Raw genomic sequence first — 23,654 nt, 5'->3', positions numbered from 1 at the left:
ACCAAAACCACCCGCGATAAACGAAAATCCGCGAAGTAGCGACCAATTAACATATACAGGTAAAAAAAAAAATTTTTTTTTTAAAGCATTTTTTTAAGTCCGCAAAAAGTCCGCAAACGGTCCGCGAGAAGCTGTAAAACAACAGCAAGTCACATAGAGCAACATATACAGTACTGTACTCCATGTATATGGAAAAAAATATATAAATTTATTTATTTATTTATTTATTTATTAGGTTTTGGTCATAGCACAGTACCACTTTTATTGTCCATAGAGGGCAAAAAATACAAAGAAAAAAATAAGAACTATATGTGTATGTATAGCGCTGATGCCACTGAGCTGTTTGAGTGGTTGAAAGTAAAAAAAATATTCAGGAATAACTTAGGGTAATACTTTTACAATTTTTGTTAAATTTGTATGTTGCGTTATTTACATTATTTACATTTTTTTGCAGCACAAGGGTTTTCAAACAAGGAAACAGTATGTGTCAAATTTCTTAACTTTGGCCCCTCAATGTCAATAGAATATTATCATTACAAGGGCCCATTTTGGCTGCATTTAACCATCATCACTCTTTTGGCATGCTAATGTACTAATTATTAAATGTGATAACCCCCCCCCTCCCCCCGACCCCCACTTAAAAGTGCTCTAGCGTCAAGACTGTCGGCACTCCTAAGCTTTTGATCCTAGAATTGGGTAATAATACTGATCAAAAACAATTTGCAAACGATACAACTGGGGGGAGGCATTTCCTCAGCTGTAGAGTGTTCGTTTCACAACACAGAGGTTGGTGGTTTGATCTCTGGCCATTGTTGACCGTGTCGAAGTGTCCTTGAGCAAGATACTGACCCCCCCTCCCCCGTTGCTCCAGATGCTGTGTTATCAGTAGGTGAATGAGGTAACAGTGTGAAGGGCTTTCAGTAACCGAAGTAGGAAAGGACTAATCAAGTGACAGCCCATTTACCATTTAACATGACAAAAATAAATGCGGTAATAATGTCGCTTTCGAAATGTCCAAAAATGGCCAAGTGTCTGACTTTGAAATTATAAATCAACTTTTTTAGAAGTGAATGGCGAGAGGAAACACCCTATTTTAATGTCGGCTGGTTTTGGTGACTGCGCCTACCAGAAGAAAGTAGCTGGAAAAGGTTGCGTCTAGGATGACGTGAGTCCAAGAGAATTTTTCCGTCCTTAAGAGTGGGCAGTGGGGTACCAAAGATCTCTCAGAAAGTCCTGAAGTGTTCACTGTCGACAGACTTGGTCCTTCTTTGTAGCTGCACCAAATCACACTGCAATGGATGGACATAGAAATGATTTAAAGACTGCTGTAGAGATAGAGAAGGAAGCAATTTGTTCCCATGTGAAATAAAATACAAGCTGGTCACAGACCTCCAAATGAGAGGTGATGGGGAATTTGTGGAAACCCAACTTTAGGTTCTTATTAGGTCAACTTTAATTCTTTCCTTTGTAAGCTGCATTCATAAAGGTCAAATAAAAGTCCTTGCTTGATTTATGTGTTTCAGATCGTCCGAATATTTCTCCCTCTGAAAATATATAAACAGATTATTTTAATTTTCAATTCTAATCATTGTGATGAATAGCTAGCACAGTGAGGCCAATGCAGTGGCTTTCCACAGATGAAAATATATATAATACTGTATATTATAAACCACCAACACTCCCATTACCGTTACCACATAGCTTTTTAATTGTCAAAACCACACTTCAACATTCCCGGCAAAGGAAAGAATTTGAGATCGAGCCAGTGGTAAATAACTACTGTACATGGTTTACACCCTGGTCACTGTTTATCCCATTTGAACCACTTGAAAATGACCACACGTGTCTGTTTACCCAGAGCTCATTATTTTTTTTTAAATATGGCACTTTACCAGACAAATTGTGTCCCCAATTTCCAGTCCCACCACAGAGGAATCAATATCACGGGATAAAGCTATAGTCTTAAATGTAGTGATTCCTTATTATTGTGTCGACGCTGGTTTTGCCCAAGGAGCCGCATTTGAAAAAAAAAAAGTTTCAAAGTCAGGTGTTGATCTAAAGTTCTAAGTTGATCTACAAAAGTAACAGTTGTCTCCTATTCATCTGATCACATCAAAGCCAAATGCTGTTAGCCTGCAGAAAACGAATGAATAAGCCTGGCTGTTGGTCAGAAGTTCAATGGAAGGTGGTAGATGCTATCGTCTGTTTAAAAAAACTAAAGGAGCCGCATTTGAAAAACAAAAAAAAAAAACCACACCAAAAAAAAAACAAAAAAACATGAGCATGATGTTGGCGATTGAAGCTAGAGAAAGTACTCACCGTGCCGAATCAAGTCAGTCCCTATTGGGGTTCCCTTACTGAAGTCATCCGCACTTTCTTTGCCTTAGTTTTGCTCTTGTTCCCGTGTTTCTGTGACATCTCACGTTCATGTTGTGTGAGATAATAAGGAGTGTGATTTTGAAGTACTGTTCCACCCTTGCAAAGGCGAGGCAGTCATTAAGGTGAGGCATCTAATTAATACTTTTTTTTCTGCTTTGTCACACGGTTAATTGTTCGGAATTGAATAACACTGGATAAACGAAAGACGTAACCAAGTGACATTTTCATGTCCAAGGGCTTAATTTGTTGAACTTGGAAGGCTACGCGGATCCAGAAATATGTCCAAACATATGGAATTGGTCTTAATTGCCATTGTCTGTTGGAAGCCAGTCTTTCAAAGCAAGTCAGTCACCTCATAGCACAACTTTATTCCCATCTTTGGGTGTGCTCCAACCAGCACACCTTGCATGCTTCATAGGCGTGGTTTCCACCTTTTCAGGGTCTCTTAGTCATTCATAACCAATGTGTGTGCATACTGAAGGCGCAATGTTGATGCAATTTGGAACAAAAGAGGTAAATGAACGTTGTGATCTTTCTTGTTCTGTTACACACGGGGGAATGCATTTAATCTGTCTTCATTGACATGAAGCATTCAGTGATTAAATACTTTTGAATTGCATCATTGGGGGGGACAAAACAAAAAAAGCACAGGCTGTACCAGTAGGTGCCGATTCCATGGCTGCCTTAGGGCAGATGTGCCATGTTTCTCTGGCATGCAGGCACACTGGCATGCACCGGTGTGTTTGTCATACCTCATCATAATGGACTTTTATTTTGTGGGTCCCATTGGAAGTATAATGCGAATCTTTGCTGTGTCTTCCAACCACAGTCCTCATGATTGACAGGTGGGAGGGGACATTTGAGTGCATTGGACAAGAAAACATCACTTTTTTTTTTTAACTTGGCTTGTGACTCAGATGGAATTGATCCAGCAATTATTGACGTGCTTTTGGTTAGTAATGCAATGCTATAGTTGCCTGAGAGATGATTTCAGTATTTGAGATAATTAAGTTACACAGTAGCTCTGCTGACGTTAGTTTTCATCCATCCATTATTGTTTATCCGCAGTTGGGTCGCGGAGGCAGCAACTTCAGCAAGGAGGCCCAGACTTTCCTCTCCCCAGCCACTTCGTCTAACTCTTCTGGAGGAATCTCAAGGCATTACCAGGCCAGCCAGGACACATAGTAACTCCAGCAAGTCCTGGATCGTCCCGAGGGCCTCCTGCTGGTGGGACATGCCCGGAACACCTCACCAGGTTGACGTCCAGGAGACATCCAATCAGATGCCCGAGCCACCTCATCTGGCTCCTCTTAATGAGGAGGAGCAGCGGCCATTTAAATTCACAGTAAGAAAAAACAATTCAACATCTAATTCGAGTATCTTAAGTAAATAGAACTCATTTATACCTTGTCAAATGTTCTGTCCCCAAAAAGGTTTTTACCTCCAAGCCGTGGCTGCGGAAAGCTCGGCCCCAGTGAAGAAGCTGTCACTCTTCACCCACAGTTTTATGAATTTAGCAGAAAGCTTCTTGCCCCTAAAGACATGAGGAGAGGTAAAAAATAATAGCGGCACAATGGCATTTCATGTGCTGCTCTAACGCCGTATTTCAAGCCCCGAAAAAAATTTTGATGCAGGGTGTGCGGACGGATGTTTGGATGACATGTCATAGCATGTTGAAGCGTTCGTACATGACTAATGGTCATCCATGAACCAAAATTCTTTTATTGGGTTGGTTGGGTAACGAAAGTAACATTGGTCAGATGTCACAGTTGACGCTAAATGACTCCTACCCTACCGGAACACCCACCCACCCGAACACGTTTTGACGAGTTCAACCTGAATATCCTCTTTCTCAAATTCTCTTTCAAATTTACATGCTATATTTAGGAAAACAAACAAAAGCTTTTCAATACGTGTACTGAGAATCTTAGAAATGAACTACACTTATATAACAGATTCACAAATAGTAATTAAACGTGGGCGTATATTTATTCCTTTTTATACCCGATTTATATCTTTTTGTAACTATATTTTTGAGCCTCCTTTTGATGACCGCAAGTGATTCACGTTTTCAATTCATTTTCATAATTATTGCGGACATGGATAACTTTAACAGAAACATACATTTGTTTTATCATAGTTATTGTCTTTTTAACTTTTTTAATTCATCAAGCTGGTAGCCCTCCGCATTTATCAGTAACCAAGAAGGAGCTTTTAAGTTCAAAAAGGTTGGTGACCCCTGCTCTAGAGGTTAAACTGATGTCACTCATTTTGAAAAGATCTAAGTTAAGTATGACTCACTAGTGGTTGAACCTAATGTGAACTCTGGTGTTTGAATTTTTAGATGAGCAAATATTTATGCAATTATGAAGCCATTTATCAAGACAATTGTCATGGAATTCAGTTCATTTAACTGTACAGTAATCCCTCGTTTATCGCGGTCAATGGGGACCGAAACCACGCGCGATAAACTTAAATCCGCAAAGTAGCGACCAATAAACATATTAAAAAAATAAAAATAAAAAATTTAAGTCCGCAATTTTTTTTTTTTTCATATACATGGAGTACAGTACTGTATATGTTGCTCTATGTGACTCACTGTTGTTTTGCAGCTTCTCGCAGACCGTTTGCGGACTGAGAAAAAAAAAAAATTATGAATGTTTGAAAAAATCCGCAATGCACTGAAGCCACGATAAAAGAACCGCAAAATAGCGAGGGATCACTGTATACCTTTAATTGACACATTAAACATGGCACACCCTTTACATTATAAGTGCTCCAACCACAACTCCGTCCTCTTGTGTCATTTCACCCCTCCATTTGACACATAATTGCGTATAAAAGGACCTTCCCTGAATTGAAAGGCCGAAAACCAACATTGAATCGTCGTGACCTTCGATAGCTCAGGCGGCACTGCATGAAAAACCGACATCAATGATTAAAGGATACCACCACATGGAGTCAGGAACAATTCAGAAACCCAATGTCAGTGAATACAGTTCGGCGCTACATCTGTAAGTGCAACTTAAAACTCTAATATGCAAAGCAAAATCCATTTATCAACCACACCCAGAAACACCACCGGCTTCTCTGAATTCAAGATCATCTAAAATGGACTGATGCAAAGTGCAAAAGTGTTCCGTGGCTTGACGAGTCCACATTTCATATTGTTTTGGGAAATTTGGGACCTCGTGTCCTCTGGGCCAAAGAGGAAAAGAACAAGCCGGACTGTTAGGGACGCAAAGTTCAAAAGCCAGCATCTGTGATGGTATGGGGCTGTGTTAGCACCAATGGCATGGGTAACTTACACATCTGTGAAGGCGTCATTAATGCTGAAAGGTACATACAGGTTTTGGAAACATTTGCCGCCATCCAAGCATCATCTTTTTCAGGGACGTCTCTGCTTATTGCAGCCAGACAATGCCAAATCACACTCTGAACGTGTTACAACAGCGTGGCTTCAAAGTAAAAGAGTGTAGGTACTAGAGGGGCCTGCCTGCAGTCCAGACCTGTCTCCCATTGAAAAGGTGTAGCGCGTTATAAAGTGTAAAATATGTAAACAGAGACTCCAAACTGTTGAACTGCTGAAGCTGTACATCAAGCAAGTATTGCTTGCTTCATTCGAATTGGGTTTGTCAATACATGCATAATATTTATATTTGATTGTGATGTTTTACAATGTCAATTTTCTCGACTACTTCACAAGCAGAAATGTCCAACTTCCAAAGTTTCTGGATACACCAGAATTACTGTGCTGTGAATGCAGAGGGTTGTGAATTTGGGTAGAAAGTCAACTGCAAAGTCTGTTGTAAAGTTCCCATGTTCAACAACATTGGAAAGTGCCTTCCGACCTCACAATTTTTTTTTTCCCCGATTTGAAAAAAAAGAAACCAAACTAATTATTTCTAGGAAGCATCTAGCTGCAGCTCAATATACATCTCCATTCTCACTTTCTACCCAGGCCCAACAAGTAGTACTGTACAGTCCCTGACGGGGACATGACATGGCGTTCATTGGTAAATATTATAATACATCAGCATTTGTATTTGGAAAAATACATTTATTCACAGAACAGATACCAAAAGACTGAAATGAGACACTGTGAGGGTGCAGGAAAAGCTCACCAAGTTTACACATGCAGTTTAAACATTCCCAAACAGTGTCTTTTCACAATAAAATTACATAGTCTGACAGTCTCCTCTGAGAGAAAAAAGCAACTTACAGCATTTGTAGCCATAGCTCCACCCTCGTGCATTTTCGTAGAAAATCAAGCAGTTAAACCTACTTGTGGTAAATTTGTACAGTTGACCCGATTCACCTTCGTAATTGTTGCTGTTGGAACGTTTGTGTCAGTGGTATTGGATGGCTGCATGGGAAATGAGTGAGGCGTTTGAATTTTTCACAAGTCCTGAAGATGTGTGTGCCACAACAACATTCATGCATGCCTGCACCCCCAAAAAAGGTTTCATCGTATCCTTGCTTTTGTGTTCCCATGGGATCAGCATGTCCATGTTTGCCTCCCTCCGGATAAAAATATTTAATTTTATCAGGTGATTGTTTTTATGAGCATTCCAGACAATCAAAGGGAAGCTATCAAGGCTTTAAAAAAAAAAGGTTTCTTCACATGCTCTCTTGGGAGCAATTTGAGGAGGAAAAGCATCAAGAAAGATTTCCAGCAAGTTAATCACTTCATGCTTCTTGGTTGTGTTTGAACACCAATTCTTAACATGTTATTTATCGGTTATACATCCCAAACATTATGGTGACTCCAAAGAGAAGCAACGCAAACACTGGCAAAGGGGACTTTTCCAGTCCATAAAAAAAATCCCACTGCTGATGTGTGTACACATTCTGTAGTGTGCGTGTTTGTTGTGTGTTGTCCATTTTCAGCACACAGATGCATCAAAGGTTTAAAAACAAATGTTGGCAGGATTCCGGCGATATGTCATTTGTGGGAGGGTGAGACCAACTGATCACCCCCAAAACCTCATCCACCATTGGTCTGCACCTGCTCGGGTTCTCAGGCTTCTTCCTGCTCAGGGAAGTTGAGGATCTTGCGGTGGGCTTGCCTCATGTACTGCTGCTGTTTGAAGTACACTTTGAATGCCCCCTTGATGGCCACGAAGGCGATACCTCCCTGTGTGAAGGGAATGGTGTGAGGACATACTGACATTTTTATAGACCTCATCTTGTCTGTAAGCAAAACCGTCACATGAAATGGTCTTTTCTGTGTGTGTGTGTGTGTGTGTGTGTGTGTGTGTTTGTGGCTCCACGCACCAGGATGGTCCTCTGCAGGTTGGAGTTGACGCTGCTAAACATCAGCTTCCCCACAATGGTGGCGATGGTGGGGAACACTAGCGCACCGCACAGGATACGGGTGGCGGAGACGTGATCGGCCAAGGGGCTCGCCTCGGCCGGGATACGAGGGACCGGGCAGCCGATTCCTGTGGAGATACACGCAATGGACAACTGAGCTTGAGGTGTGATGGCACTGACGGTGGATGAAATTATTATAAAAGCCTGTAAACCAACAATAGGTAAAATTCAATGATATAGAGAGACCTAGCTAGGCCTGTCACAATAATTACTATATTGACTTATCGTTCGTAGTCGGACTTGCCTGCACACACAGCCTGGGCTCTGGTAACAGTTCCCTTGACAGGGGTTAGACTCTTTTCCACTCTTGCGTTGCCCATGATAAGAGGCACAGAGGAGGTATGGGCATACTATTTGTCGCCCGGCTCAGTGCCTGTACTTTGGGGTTCACCAATGAGGGGTGGGGGATGGGGGAAGAGGGGGTCCTGACTGTTGTTTGTGCCTATTGCACCTAACAGCAGCTCAGAGTACCCACCCTTTTTGAAGTCCTTGGATGTTGTGGTAGTGAGTACTCCCATTGGGGATGACCACGTTGCCCTGGGCAATGACAGTGAGACCTGTTATTGGTCTTCGGTGGTCATCGCGGATTGTCCATAATGAACGCCATGTTAAAAAATAAGACTGTCCATATTTGCACATGGCACCAGGACACTCTGCAGTTTGATGATTGCAGCCACATGTTTTAGACACGAGGGTGAAGAGAGGAACGGCGTTGGCTCCGATGGCAGGGGAAAAAGACGATCTGACTTGGCAGACCCAAACGTCAGAAAGAATTTCAATTCACACCGCTGGCAGAGCTTCGCCCACTCTGGATGTTGTGGGATTGTCCTGGTTGACACACCTCTGCAACATCGCATGGACATTGGGGTGTCTCTGGATTGGCAGACCAGGGTGGTGGTCCCTCTTTTTAAGAAGGGGAGGGTGTGTTCCAACTACAGAGGGATCACACTACTCAGCCTCTGTGTTAAGGTGCATTCAGGGGTGCCGGAAAGGAGGGTTCGTCAGGAAGTCTCAGCTGTAGAACAGTGGACCAGCTCTTCGGGGAGGGGATCTGGCTTTGTAGCCTCAGTATTTCATCTCTGCTTTTTGCAGACGATATGCTACTGTTGGCTTCTTCAAGCCACACTCGCCAACTGCAACTAGAGCGGGTCGCAGCTGTGTGTGAAGTGGTTGGGATCAAAATCAGGACCTCAAAATCAGATACCATGGTCCCCAAGTGGAGGAGTTTAAGTACATTGAGGTCTTGTTCACAAGTGAGGGCAGGAAGGAACAGAGGATTGACAGGGGGATCAGTGCAGTGCCTGCTGTGATGCGGATTATGGATGCGTTTGTCATGGTGAAGGAGGAGCTGAGCCATAAGGCGAAGCTCTCAATTTACCAGTTGAGCTACATTCCTACCCTCACCTATGGTCACGAGCTGTGGATCATGACTGAAAGGATGAGATCCTGGATACAATAGGCCCAAATGAGTTTCCTCTGCAGGGTGTCTGGGCTCCCCCTGAGAAATACGGTGAGAAGGTCAGTCATCCGGGCCGCTGCTGCTCCCCATTAAAAGGAGCTAGGCTCGGCTCCTGGTTAGGATACATCCCGGATGTCTCCCTGGTGAGGTATTCCAGGCATGTCCTACCCGCAGAGGGGCCTGGGGACGACCCAGGACTGGTTGGAGAGACTATGTCTACCGGCTGGCCTGGGAACGCCTTGGGATCCCCCGGGAAGAGCTGGAACAAGTGGCTAGGGAGAGGAAAGTTGTTCCTCTCTGAATCTGCTGCCCCCACGCAACGACCGCAGCGGTTGAGATAGATAGATGATTTGGATGGACTTATTGTTTGGTAAATAAAATAGACGCAATATTTTTTTATTTCCCCAGACTCGTTAAATGGTTATTTATTTACATGTGTGGTTGCTTACATTTTATTCTAATATTGGTTGTAGTTTTTTTTTCCAGAGTCAATTTTATTCATACTTTTAATCTTAGATATTTTATTAGTCTACATTTCAATGAAAACATTTAAGATTCTGGAGGATTGAAAGACATTTTCTCTTAAAAAGGTGTACTTTAATTATTTTTGCACTCACATCCTCACTATCACACAGTGACATGAAAAAAAAAACGTATCGTGATAGCTTCTGGGAAAATAGATCATCCTGAAAAATGTGTTACTGTGACAGGCCTAAAGAGACCATAATAATGTAAGGCTTGTCGGTTTCAAATATCGTGCCTTTGTTGTGTATTCAATTAAATATAGTTGGAACATGATATGCAAATCATTGTATTCTGGCGTTATTATTTTAACACAACACCCCAACTTCAATGGAATTTGGTTTGTTGTTACTTCTCTCCAACTCTTTAAATCATTTAACCTTATTCAAACACATTTGAATGTGCACCCGATCATCTCGTCTCACTATCACCACCAAGATATGGGAGACTATTGAAGAACGTCATTTTAGGAAAACTTGCTTGCACAGTCCTCCAATGAAGAATCAAGGGTGCTTGCGTTAAGCTGTTTGTCACTTGGAGTCAACGTTTACTTTGGTGATTCATCAGTAACGCGGATCCACTTTACATAGTGGAAGCCACTCAGCATGATGATTTGCACTAAGGAGGAAAAAGAAAAATGGGCATACTAACCAGGGAATATGCTGTTGAGGATCTGTAGTTTGTTGGAGTACTTCCTCCACAGGCGTAGGACGTAATCCTCCCAGCGGATCATCTTGCCAAGAATCAACATGACAGGGATGGTGGGCAGGCCAATGAGAAGGAAGAGAGGGTCGGCCCGCTCCATAACATCGAGACCCTCCTTGTGGCCCACCACCTGCAGATAGGACAGAATATTAATCACATCATACCCCACCAGGCATTTTCACTCCACTTTCATGATTGTGTTGTGATTTATGTATTTTTTTAATAACAATGGTCAAAAGCAAATCCTACTCAGAGATGTCTTTATGTGTCCCTCAAAAGTATTTTTGACATTGATTTCTAATATGTCTACAGTGGTACCTCTATTTACGAACATCTCTGTTCAATAAAACGCGTGGAGTCTGACTGTGCTCCGGCACATGTACCTTTACGGGCGGCACTTCGCGCCGTCGTAACATGACCCTGCGGCTGTGGTTACATGCCACAGTCTCTTCATTTGAAATTTTCAATTCACGAAACGCCTCAACAGGAAAATATTGCCTCGTGTTTGAAAGAAATTTTAAGATACAAAAGTAAAAATACAGTTTCCTGAACACAACATACTTATAGCCGCGCTGCCATTGGCTATTACCGAGCATCATCCTGGCATCCCATTGGCTAAGAGGGGCTTCTACCGTCTGTGTGTGTAGATAGAATGTGTCGATGCAGCGTCCTCGTCATTCACCCCTCGGGCCATGAGGCACTCTGGTAGTTTTAGGTAAATGTGAATCACTCAGAAAGTGTTCACCCTGATCACTCACTATGCTGTTTGCCATGGACATTTTCGAAGGATTGTTAAAAGCCGACAAAAGCAAAGGTCCTTGGATCAGTTCTTTACAAAATGTCAGTCAAAAAGCACTTCTGAGAGAGAACATGAACTAAAGAGGGCAAAAAACGATGACGCAGTTCGAAGTTATTTAACTTAAAAGACCATTTTTATTCTTTATTCTGTTTTTTACATTATGCACAACTCTCATTTATTGTGCAGTAATCTAATTTTAACGTATTTGTTACATATTTGGAGACATTTTTACGTCTGAATTTTTTTGGGGGGGGGGGTCTTGGAACGGATTAGGACATTTACATGGAAAATGCGTCTCTACCTACAAAATTTTCTAGTGAACAAATTTCTTCCAGAACCAATTAATTTCGTAAGTTGAGGTACCACTGTACTTTTTTATTCTTTTTTTTTTTTTTTGCTAGAACATCAGGTTTTTCAGATATTTTCATTTTTTGTTTTTCAGTTTGACCTATAAAAGCTTGCGCAAAACAGATTTTACCATGCGATGTAATTTATAGTGAGGACCTTTGAGAAAAAAAAATTCTTTTGCTGAACCTAAACTTTATTTTATAAATATAATTTATTATTATTATTATGAAAACCTGATGTGCTAGAGAAAAAAAACACGAGCAGATACGGAATCAGTGAAAAAAAAAATCATCTTGCAAAGTTTACTTGCATCTCTGATTCAAACAAAATGTAAACATTTGTTGACCAGTCGAATTTGAATCCTAATTTGACTGTTGGCCTGCATCATTTTTAAATGGCGAGTGAAAAATATCAAGTGCCCTAATAACAGGAAGTTGCTTTGATGGACTCCCTTGGTCAAACCTGCATGACAGTGACGGCACCATACGTGACGGCGGTCCAGTATATGGATCCCACCATGATGCCGGCGGCTGCGAAGGGTCCAGCCTTGGAGATAAGCCGGTCAGCCAGGTCCAGTACGTAGACCACAGGCCCTGATGGGAGACAAACATCAAATCTTAAATCAGGAATATCACGACATTATGGCCACTTGCACAATATAATTAGAAAGTACAAATACAAACTATAAACAGTAAATTAGTATGTAAATTAATAAATGTCTTCCTAATAGTGGGGCCAAATGGCTACTCCCAAGTGAACAGGAGCTTGTAGAGTGGAGGAGGCATTACATCTGTTTCAAAATATTGAAAAGTCTGAGGATGAATTGCTCGGCTGAAACACAGTGAGTTGAGTCAAAAAGTCCTCCTGCTCCGGCCAAAAGGAGCCGTGTTAGGTTTGGTAAAAAGGAAAAAAAAAGGCTGTGAGATTTGATAGTTATGACATTGTGGGCAGTACATGCCAGACAGTCGAAATCAAAAAAAACAATTATCTAACGGGGCTTGTTGTCATAATTCACCCAGGGAAAAACGATTAATAACGATTAAGTCATTGTCAGCGCGCAGCACAGCACAATCCATCAAAATGACCGCTCTGGAAGGTCTCAGTTTCAAAATCCGGTTAGTCCTTTCGTTCCATAGAGTTTTTGCAATCTCACCTCTTGCTGGCCTTTTGAAACTTCCAAGTGCCCCCCCCCCCCAAGGAGTCCAGCCATTCAATCTTTCAACGCTTGAGTGTATTTGTGTGTCTTATTTTGATGATAAAGTTATTATTCCTGACACCCTTTCCCTGCCTGAATGTTACAGTGCCATAGCTGAAGGAAAACGTGTCAGCCTTTAATGATCCGCCAACAGGACCGAGATGCAAGCATTTATGTGCACTGACAGCCCATTTTGTAATTGAGATAATTAAAAAGGAGGGTGCTTAACTGCAGTGCTAAGCACCATGTGCGTGTTAGGCTGCCTGTTCTGCAGTTCTGTTAAGTCAAACACACATAGTGACGGCAGAGGATGAGCGACCAAGGACACATTGTCCTCTGAGTTGTGTTGTGGGCTCCCTTTGGCTCTGCAGCAGGTGCTGGTGGTAGTACAGGAATACGACTACTCATCGACTCACTTCCATCGCTCCTTACGCCACGCTTCTACGACAATAAACAAAAGCTGGCTGAATACAAAAAATGATATGTGGCTGTGGGGCGTCTGTGGACATGAGATGAGGTCGGCAGTAACCCTGTGGGTGACCCCCCTATCGTCTCTTTCAATGGTGTTGCTTTAAGGAACCTTCTGCAGACTGAGCTGACACAAAGATACCAAAAATGACTGAGATTGCTGTTGCACGTCAGTGCTCTGACAGGTGCAATTTCCAAGTGATCTTTAAATGGCGTTTCTTTTCATTAGAGAGCGTGAGTGCAGCTCATGTGCTCTAGGTGCAATTTTACAATTTTTCTTTACTGCTAATGAGTGATCATTCTTCATGCCATATGTGAACCATTATCTAATCAACAAAATGCCCTCCATGAGACAGATCCTGTCATAATTCATGAATTTAACAGAAGCAGTATCACACTACTCTCTGTTGAGCCGTTGATGAGCTGCTTTTTCAGCTCTGACCTGAGTCAATTGACCTCCGTTACCAATTTAACTCCCCACTACCAAATTCAAAGTCCTTCTGACATCAGACAGTACATTTATTCAGCTTCTCTATTTAAAATCAACACATACTGTCGATCACTTACAATAAATTAGCTGATTCAGTAAAAAATGTAAAGACAGCGGACCAAATGAACTCTCCACGTTTGGAATGCAAAGGATTTCGTCACAAGAAAATGAAGCCATGAATTACAAAGATTATTTATCATTTCTAGTAAGGCTTGAACAATTAAATAGCCAGACAATTTAATCAGACAATATTAGCCCTGTTCTGCCTATTAATTCATATCTGTATTGTTGTTAGCGTTAAGGGAGAGAAAATGTATAGTAATTTATTTTTTAATTGGCCAATTAACTCATAGAATGGCAGCCATTTTAGATTTTTTTTTTCCAAGAGCCACAGAATATTGCATTGTATATCTACATCGACTCTAACAAATGAAAGATTCAACTTCTTTCACCGCAAAGTTGGACTTTTTTTCTGTTCTCTACTTATCAGTTGTAGAACATGGGTAAGTTTGAAGAAATTCACCAGGTTTGCACAAAATCCTGACAAAAATTGTTTTTCATGTCAACAAACATCAAGCAAAACAATGACTTTGATGGAAATACTTTTTTTCTTCTGTGGCACCTCTAACATCTTAGCAGTGATTTCATTGTACAAAATCAGCGAAGTCCACATTTCGGAATGCTTTTGACTGCAAAATAATGTTATATGTATCAAATGATGCCAACTCACCAGACGTGGCTGTTCATATAACATAGTCATCCTCGTCAGATCCTGATATTTTTTCATCTATGACAAATACATACTTCAGCTATCACAAAACATACTCTGTGACGTCGATACATAAATACACTTCAGATCGACCGACAGTTTGCTGACTGTGCCCGCGCCGCCCTTCCCCCGTTGTTAACAGTGAGCAAAAGGAGGATTTTTCAATCTAAAATAGTGCACCACTACTCTCTGTTGGCAGTTTGGCTCATTACCATTCGACTGCTTTCAATTAAAAGGACTGACACATCAGACCCATATCAACCCCTCCCCTCCCAAAAAATTAAAAAAAAATAAAGTCTCAAAAGACATAAAATGACCTTGGCACCAAATGTTTTGATTGTAATGGACGACTTAAGTCATTCTTGGGAATGAATGAGTCAATCCGTTATCTAAATTTAATTCTGCCAAATACTGGAATTTGTAAAAGAAAAAAGAAAAATCACATCAGTAAGCCCTAATTTTTAAAGAAGGGCATTAGTGACAGTAGTACGGGAGTAAAGTGAAAGTACACTGAGTAGAAAATAAAGATCCTAAAAAGGGAGCTGAAAAATAAATAAATGAATAAAAAAATTAAAGAATAAAAAAGCTGGTATCGGCCACAGTTCAAGGCAGTCACTCCAAACACTGACTGGGTACACTGAGCCAGGCTTTTTTGAAACCAAATGTGTATTTTTATTTTTTTTTTACTCCTTAAAAGAAATAAAAAGAGAGAAAAGGAGGAAAAAGTCCAGTGCTAGGAAAACATGGAAACAAGAGTTAAGAGTCTCAGTCACACGATCAGTGTGCCTCCCTCCCTCTCCTCTACGCTACACATGACGACGCACACACCTGTGCCATAATGAAACTGCCGCCGGTGTGTGAAGAAAAGGGTGTAGAGGCGCATTTCTCTGACTTTCGTCATGACTAATTAGAAATGTAAAAGCTACTTTTCCGTGACGCCACATCTATACTGAGTGCAGAGCTGGGAGCACAGGTATCTTGCGCTTGCGGTGCCGCCAAAAGTACGGTTGTCAGGGAGGTGGAATAAAAACAAAACAGACTGTATGGAAAGAGTTTGTCGACATGTTGCAGGAACACAAGTGCAGTATGTGCCGGAGCTGCATGAGCAATGTACAGAAAAGGACTGGTTAGCACGTCCGCCTCACAGTGCAGAGTTGCATTCGATTCATGGTTCGATTCCGGATCTGATCTTCCTGTGTGGAGTTTGCAGTTTCTCCCTGTGTCTGCGTGGGTTTTCTTCGGGTACTCCGGTTTCCTCCCACATTCCAAAAACATGCATGGCAGGTGAATGAAACACTCTAAATTGTCCCTAGGCGTGAGTGAGAGCGCAGATTGTTGTTCATCTATATGTGCCCTGCGATTGGTTGTCCGCCACTTACTGCCCAAAGTTAGCTAGGATAGGCTCCAGCACTCCCGCGGCCCTTGTGAGGATAAAGCAGATTAGAAAATGGATGGATGGTAAATATTAAATATTGTCATGTTTATTAAAATAAGTTTCCTTCGTGTCAAAGTAATGTTTATGATTTTTAGCATTGCAGATATGGCAGGGAAAATCAGCCACTCGCAAGGACGAAAGCAGATTTCAGAGGAGAGAATTTAACACAAGAGGCCGTTAACTCATTCAGTACCAGCCAATTCTAGAGCCCTTTTTTAAATGTTTTTTTTTTTTTTTTTTACCCTAAGTCTCGGAAAAATTGAAAAAAAAAGTATCTGGTGTTGGATGTGTGGAGTGTGAAAAGACAAATATGTCTTTGGGAGTGAATGGGTTAAAATGTAATAATTCATGGTGGTGACAACAGGTGGAAATTTGGTCTGAAACACTGGGGATAGTGAGGGCTGTAATGCAGGGTCCAACGAGTCGACGAGGTGAGGCTACGTAAATCCATTTCCAATTCGGAGCATAAGGCAAATTCAATGTGCACGTGACTGAAACTTTTTTTTTTTTTTAATTCCTCTTCCCACGTCGTCTTAAAAACACACGATCCAGTGGCTTTGGCAGCTGTGACTACATGAATTTACTTGGCTCAGGCATGCTGAGAAAGGCATGCACTGTTATTTATGCCAAAAGCACTGTGCCCTAACAAAGCACGTAATGGCAGCCATCAACCAACTACAGCAGGGGTAGGGAACTCCGGTTCCTCGAGAGCCATATCCTGCCTGTTTTAGGTCCCTCCCTACTCCAACACACCTGTCTGAGGCCTGAACAATTGAATCAGGTGTGTTGGAGACACTGCAGCGTGCTGTTGCAGCACATGCATCACCTTGGAAAGAGGACGTCAAGCCACATCAATACTTACCTGTATTAATGATTACCAGTAAGTTAATCTTTGCAGTGTGAGATTGGAAAAAATACTCTGATTTTGTGGGACACTGTATTCAAGATGCCATATGAGTACAACATATTTTGATCCATTTATTTTGTAGAATAAACCTGGAGTACACAGCTGCTGATGTAATGTTCATTGTTAATGCATAGTTTTCAAACATGTACCCTTTAACATTATACTTTTGAGTATCAGAATTCTTGATTATGAATATCAGTCAAAATAGAAAAATGGGTTCCCATGATGAACGTTTACGGAACCCAAAATTAGTTACCGTCGTTTCCCATTGGGTAATCCGACGGAACCGAAAAACGGTTACCGCGAATTTCCGAAATCCTCAGGCCTGTATAAGGGTGCATTTACAATGATGTTTATCCCTAAAATAAATTTAAAGCTAAATGTGTATGAATATTGGTCACTGAATTATCCATCAGTCATTCGAATTTTATCTTCAAAGAACAAGATGCTGCAACGTGAGCTGGCCTCAAGACAATGTTGTCTGCAGGAGGCCTGGAAGGTTCATTTATATTTATAGAGCCCAAGGCTGTGCTCTCACTCAATCAAGTGCTGGAAGCAGACGGTTCAGCTCACTTGGATTACTCCAGTAAATAACCCGGTGCCTGTGATATTTAGGACTTGACTGCAGGCTTGCTATTTTAAGAAGAAAGTGTAAATCATCATGATCAATTGGTGCAGAGGTCCCTAAGGAACTCATAATTACTGCTTTACCAATTGTAATGCTGACAAAGTTGTTTAAAGCTCTTATTTAAGCTGAGCGATAATGTTAAAGCCTGACACAGTGCTACAGTATCCAGTCAACATTCTTCTTTGTGATTTTCTTCTTTCGTTTTCTCAGTCAGTACATCGGTACCACCCACCAGTGTTCAGACTGAGACACCACAGCTTGCGTTGAAACGCCACTTAAATCCAAGATACTCTTATTACTTGAACCACTATGTGCCTCCTGATTGTCATCTTTGTTTACAAACTGGAGATTGGTCTATTTTGAACGCGAAAAATGTATCTTGAGCAGATTCTGGCAAGTTTGGTGAGCTTGGGCGTGCTTCACATTGACAAGTCTGGATATATAAAGCTTTCGGTTTTCTGAACCATCAATCAGAAAAATACCCAAGTACTAGCCACTGTAAAAATTGAACAGCCCACTGTTTCTCATAAGGTTTAAAAAAAAATACACTCATGGCAGATAACTTTTGCAATCAACGGCTTATACAAAAGTCTCATCTACACTCTTCCTTGTTGACCAGTAAGGGACATAGACATGCTGATCAGGCTAACTGAAAGTAGCTATTCAGCCTTAGCCCAAACAATAGGCCTAATCAAGACCCAATGATAGGGAATTTAGAAACCAATGGGCCTCTAATAAACCAATAGGGGCGTGACTAACCATCCCCACCCAGTCCTCAAACAGGCCACGCTCAGCTTTTTAGCGCAGAGCAACTTCCCGGAGTCTTCACGGAGACTTCAGGGTTGTCTACCGCTGACGAAGCTTCTGTGAGAGAAGCGAAACGTCCTTTTTTGCTTTTTTTGTTTTTTGTTTTTTTTGTTTTTTACCCACAGGTACAGATGACGACTGACAGAACCCTTTCTACGATCATCTACAATTGGTAATCCCGCAGCTACTTTCCCCAGCCCCCTTGGCTCATTTTCAAAGTGCCACTTACCCAGTTTGGGAAAGACGATGAGATACTCTGCATTACACTGTGGACAGGCTACGCGTGCTGTACTATTGCCACGCTGCTTCTCATCCACCCAGCGCTGTAGGCAGGCCTGGTGGACCCACTTGGTGGAACCCCGGCAGCGGCATGGACGCACCCACTCTGCTGTGCGGTCATCCTCGTCTGTTGCAAAGCATACCCAGCAACTCCTAAAACACATAAATGATGACAGGTCTGATGAAGATACAGGTATAAGCACAACCTGGAATACATAACATAGCCATAAATGTCAAATTGATGAATGCATGTGCTTGTCAAGATCAATCGATGAGGTAATTAGACAAGAAATGACACTTGTAGCATAGAAATACAGTATATGATCCTAGCATTGCAAAAAGACACCAGGTATAAATTCAAATCTTTGACAGCGCCCATTCAATCTCATGCATCCAGTTTCACATTGCTGAAAGCTGATGTGCTTGATCACTGATGTGTCATGATGTGTGAGGGAGGACCACCTTCCTTTGAGCAACAGCCACAGACTACACTTTACATGATTGGATGATTGTTAATGGAAATGCATCCATAGATTCAAAATTGTAAACATTTTGGAATTGTTTTCACATAAGAAATGATCATTTCTCCCAGCGTAAATTCTTTGAAAATACATAAAATAGTAAGTCACCCCCCCCTTCTCAACTAATTGAAGGTTGTGGGAAGCCTAATTGATTTTTGTCATCAACTGCCATCTGTGGTTTCCCAACCGTTCAATACAACTCAACCATGCAGGTGATTAAAGGTTTTACACCAAGTGGCACAGCTGGCTCTCTACCCAGGGCTCTAGGGTGCACCCAATTTGGGTGCCCACGCCTAATTTCACAACGGTGCAACAGAAAAAAAAAACCTGTGGTTGCACTATGTGCAACCTGCCGATGAAGCATGGAAAAAAGTCTGCTAACTTTTGCACCTAACTTTAGTGCTGGTGCAACCAAGTGCAAAAACTTGGTGTGGAGTCCTGCTACCACATGTGAATTTGAGTCAGACGGAAACTTCAAATCTTCATTCCTACTTTTTTTTTTTTTTTTACTGTCTGCATCGTGCCCCAACATCCCATTTCTTCAGTTTATCAGTCAGCCACTTGACAAAATAAAGAGTAATGGATAGTAGTACATTGTAATATTTACTCAGTTTATTTACAACGCAGAAGGAAAGAAAGAAAGAAAGAAAGAAAGAAAGAAAGAAAGAAAGAAAGAAAGAAAAAGCTGTGAGTTTGGAGCTGAAAAGCTCTTAAAAATGAGGACAGTGAAGATGGGCACAGAGGGAGGGTACAAAACACTGTGTTCCCACAGATCCGTTCGCTCCTATGCAGGTAACCTAGCCTCACAGTAGGACAGGATTTAATAAACCACCACCGAAATGTAATCCGAGATATGAAACCTGAAACTGTAGCTCATCTTTAGCTTCTACACTGGCTAATACAACTCTAGTAGAAGCCTGCCTCCATGCGACAAAAATAATCATGGTGAAACAAATCCACATGTAATTCAAGTACTTCGATTCCAAAAAATGCTTGAGGCATTTTTTCTGCGGCAAGTGCCGCTTATTTACATGCACAATGTAAGGAAGAGGTAGTCAAGCCAAGCGCAGGAGCAAGTTGTTGATGCTATGCATGACAGCAACACTATGGCAAGTTGGTGAGAAGACCAACTTCAAAATAAACCAAATAACATATGAACTTCAATGCCTTGGTATACTTTTATTTTGAAGTTGTTCCCGGCAGCATGTCGCAGCGTAACGGATAAATTCATTCGTCTTCCATACCAGAAAAATGTTGTGTTTATATTCCTGCCACAAACTGTTCCTACCAACGTCAACATCACAATGTTATCCTGAAAACAAGTACAATTACTTAAAATAAAAAAAAAAAAATTTAAAAACTCATCACCAATTATCACAAACCCTAGATTTCAGTTTTTGCTTTAGTAGTTTCAGGGATTTTTTTTTTACTTAAAAGGTAGGTTTAAATTTGTGTGTAAATAAATTAAATTGGCATTTAAAAACTGCTTTTTGCATTTCCTTGGGTTGTGTCTGTATGATGTTAAAAAGGGTTAGAGCACAGGTGTCAAACTCAAGGCCCGGGGGCCAGATCTGGCCCGCCGCATCATTTTATGTGGCCCGCGAAAGCAAATCAAGCATGTCAAGTTCCATGATGCTTGCTAAAGTCTGAACCAAAATTTCAAATTGTCATATGTAATCCACAGTAACAGTCATTATTTTTGACTTCTGATTTTAAAACTAGTTATCCATCAATTTGTTGTGCGGTGTGTATGTAATATGTGGAGGTGATTCAACATTTATATGGTTTCCCAAAATTCATAACGGCCCTCGAAGGGAAACCGTAACTACAATGTGGCCCGTGACAAAAATGAGTTTGACACCCCTGGGTTAGAGGAACTGAAATCGTGTGAGATGAATCTGTAAAAAACAGAACTCAGGACGGTGGAAAATACTTTTTCACGGCACTGTATTTGAGAGTCAATCATGTTTCATCAATACATCCTACTCATCCAATATTTATTTTGTAGTCACTCTTTTTATCATCACAGCATGCTATCATTTCAATACTTTGATGACACAAGAAAATGCTGCAAATGCTGCAATACTCTGCCAGGTAGAGTTGTGTTGCCCTTCATCTGGCTGAGCTCAGGAGAAATGAAACTGAAGAGAAGCAATAGGAAGAGAGATGATGAAGGAGAAAAGACATTGCGGCAAAACATTGGGGACAAGAATGTCACATGCTGTTAACCTCATCTCTGACGCTATCAAAAGTGTCTCTGTCTTTGTCATCTTGCGTCTTCAATACAGCGGTCCCCAATCACTGGGCCGCGGCCTCGTACAGTTACGTGGGACATTTGACATTGGGCCGCAATATCAAGACAAGAGTCTGAAAGAAGTTGATGTTGAAATTCTGAAGAGTCTGAAAGAAGTTGATGTTGAAATTCTGAAGAGTCTGAGAGAAGTTGATGTTGAAATTCAGGCGATTCCATCCGTGCTATATACTGATCAAACCACTCGTCTCTGTCACGTGACGTGATAGTCAGAAAAGACCAAAACCTAGAAAAAAAGTGGTACAAGGCGCTTTGGAGAGCATCTTAAGAAAGGGGAAAAGGTGAGATGATGATACAAAGGATTAGAGCCTATCACTTGAAAGAACGCAGCTTAATCAATTTGGATGATTCTCAGGCACAAAGCTTGTGCAGTCTAATAACGTGGTGACACCCTCACAAACGAGGCAATGAAACCTTCAAATCCGCAGAATGGACACTAAATAGCTCGCTTCCATTTCAAACAGACTATCTTTGTGAAATAAAATTTTCTGCAACGACAGGGAGTAAAACTAAATTACGCAGTCAAGTTGACAGAAATTACACACTATGAATGTCATGGGATCTGCTGGTAGGAAAAAACAAAAACAAGCATAGGGCTTCCACTAATTACAATTAAATTCTACATAATTATGTGGGGGGGGGGGGTATCTCTTTTTATCTTTTTCCTATGCCGATCCGTCAAAATACTGCTTTACATTAAAATTTATTTCGTGCAATATATTTAGCATGCTGGCATATTTCTCATTACGAATCATACATAAGCTTGGAGTTTCAAATAATTTTGGTGAATGTGACATCGGTCTACAGAACAACTACCAGGCAGTGGTCGTTTCCATGTTGTAACTTCTATTACAGTGCAGAAGGTTTTTGTCCACATGATGATATGGTTCCAGTATCTGTGTTAAAACAAAGCATTGTATAAGGCACAGTAAAGCAAATATTAATATGGCCAATGACAAAGACAGTGGAAGAATAAATGTAGCTCTCGTTCACTAAAAGTTTCAGATCATAAGTGAAGGTTGTGAAAAGTCCAACAAAGGTTTCCTCACCTTTTAGTTGCGAAAAACTGAATTGCACGAGTGACCAGACTGCCTGAGACAAGTCCAGATAAGAGCTGGTGGAGTTTTATGTTTGTAAGTGATAGTAGCTAAGTATACAACAGTCAAAAAGAAAGGGAACATGATGTACAATTTCTTGCTATCACTTGACAAACATGACTGGGGTCATTGCGTGCAGGTATACGCATGCTATAGGTACATTTACTAATAATTTGGAAAAAACAAAGTGTTTCCTTTGTGTGTGTGTGTGTGTGTGTGTGTGTGTGTGTGTGTGTGGGGGGGGGGGGGGGAATGTTTCACCTACAAATAATGTTAACAACACAATGCCCATGCATGTGCAAAAAAACAAAACACTAACATGCATGCCAGGCCAGTTGTAGAAGATGTCGTGAAGATAGACTATATTACAAAAATGGGTGCTATGTATTAACAGATCTTGGTCTTACCCAAAAATGTGTTTTTGGCTGACAAGCACAATTGCATGCCTAGTCTTCACACATAAAACACATGGCAGGTGGTTTTCAGTCTTTACACATACACACAAAAAAAAACCACACTTCAAAATTCTATTTTGACACGTTTTTGTTTCCAGAGTCTAAACCAGTGTTGGCATGTAAACCAACTGTCTTACTGACAGTTCATTTCAATTTTGTAAGCAAATACATGGGCTACAACAAAAACTCAAAAAGTTCCTCCCTTTGGAAAATGCTTTGAGAAGCCTCAAGACACAAGAGGCAGGCAGCACTGTGTCAAAATGCATTTGGGGGAAACATTTTATCAAAGTAGCTGCGGCTTTTGTCGAGTAATGCATTTTGAGCGAGGATTTCAGCACCTGACCAACACCACTCAACCAGTGAAGAATTAAATTCTGGTCAGACAGGCACCATGATAATGCTGACACATCTCTTAAACTGGCTTCATTTTCAGGCATGAAAATAAGTCGGGGGTAAAAAAGTGGAGAAATATTCAACCATTGATATTTAAAGCAATTAAAAGCCGGGATCTGATGTATTCTAAGAGATAAAAAACAAGCAGAATTAAAATAATATTTATCCTGTATCTCTTTCTACATGGACAGTAGTAGGCGGGGTGGGGGTGGGGGATAAATAACATCAGCGATATCATCATCGTTGCTTTTACAATCAGAGATGAAAGTGGACTTTTCTAAAAATTCCGGGGGAAAAAAAAAAAAATATAT

At 41.1% G+C, this 23,654-nt stretch overlaps 1 protein-coding gene and 1 long non-coding RNA gene across 2 annotated transcripts in view; both read right to left on the bottom strand.

Annotated features, from left to right (window-relative positions):
- The window catches only part of LOC109523202 (uncharacterized), a 9,543-nt gene extending 7,119 nt beyond the window's left edge, over nt 1–2,424 (bottom strand). Inside the window, exons 1-2 of the long non-coding RNA XR_002169715.1 lie at nt 2,320–2,424; nt 1,127–1,289 (exon numbers count right to left, since the gene is read on the bottom strand). This is a non-coding gene — a long non-coding RNA (uncharacterized LOC109523202). The remainder of the gene's footprint in view (nt 1–1,126; nt 1,290–2,319) is intronic.
- A 3,994-nt stretch (nt 2,425–6,418) lies between these two features.
- marchf5 (membrane-associated ring finger (C3HC4) 5) overlaps nt 6,419–23,654 on the bottom strand; it is a 19,306-nt gene continuing 2,070 nt past the window's right edge. The window contains exons 2-6 of the mRNA XM_019882185.1: nt 18,517–18,719; nt 12,051–12,181; nt 10,388–10,571; nt 7,657–7,823; nt 6,419–7,516 (exon numbers count right to left, since the gene is read on the bottom strand). Of these exons, the coding sequence (XP_019737744.1) occupies nt 7,400–7,516; nt 7,657–7,823; nt 10,388–10,571; nt 12,051–12,181; nt 18,517–18,719 (802 nt within the window). The 3' untranslated portion in view covers nt 6,419–7,399. The remainder of the gene's footprint in view (nt 7,517–7,656; nt 7,824–10,387; nt 10,572–12,050; nt 12,182–18,516; nt 18,720–23,654) is intronic.

This window comes from Hippocampus comes, unplaced genomic scaffold (genome assembly GCF_001891065.2).
Source record: "Hippocampus comes isolate QL1 unplaced genomic scaffold, H_comes_QL1_v1.1 scaffold36, whole genome shotgun sequence".
Taxonomy (NCBI): Eukaryota; Metazoa; Chordata; class Actinopteri; order Syngnathiformes; family Syngnathidae; genus Hippocampus; species Hippocampus comes.
The sequence above is the reverse complement of the archived record's forward strand: the minus strand, read 5'-3'. Positions and strand labels throughout refer to the sequence as shown.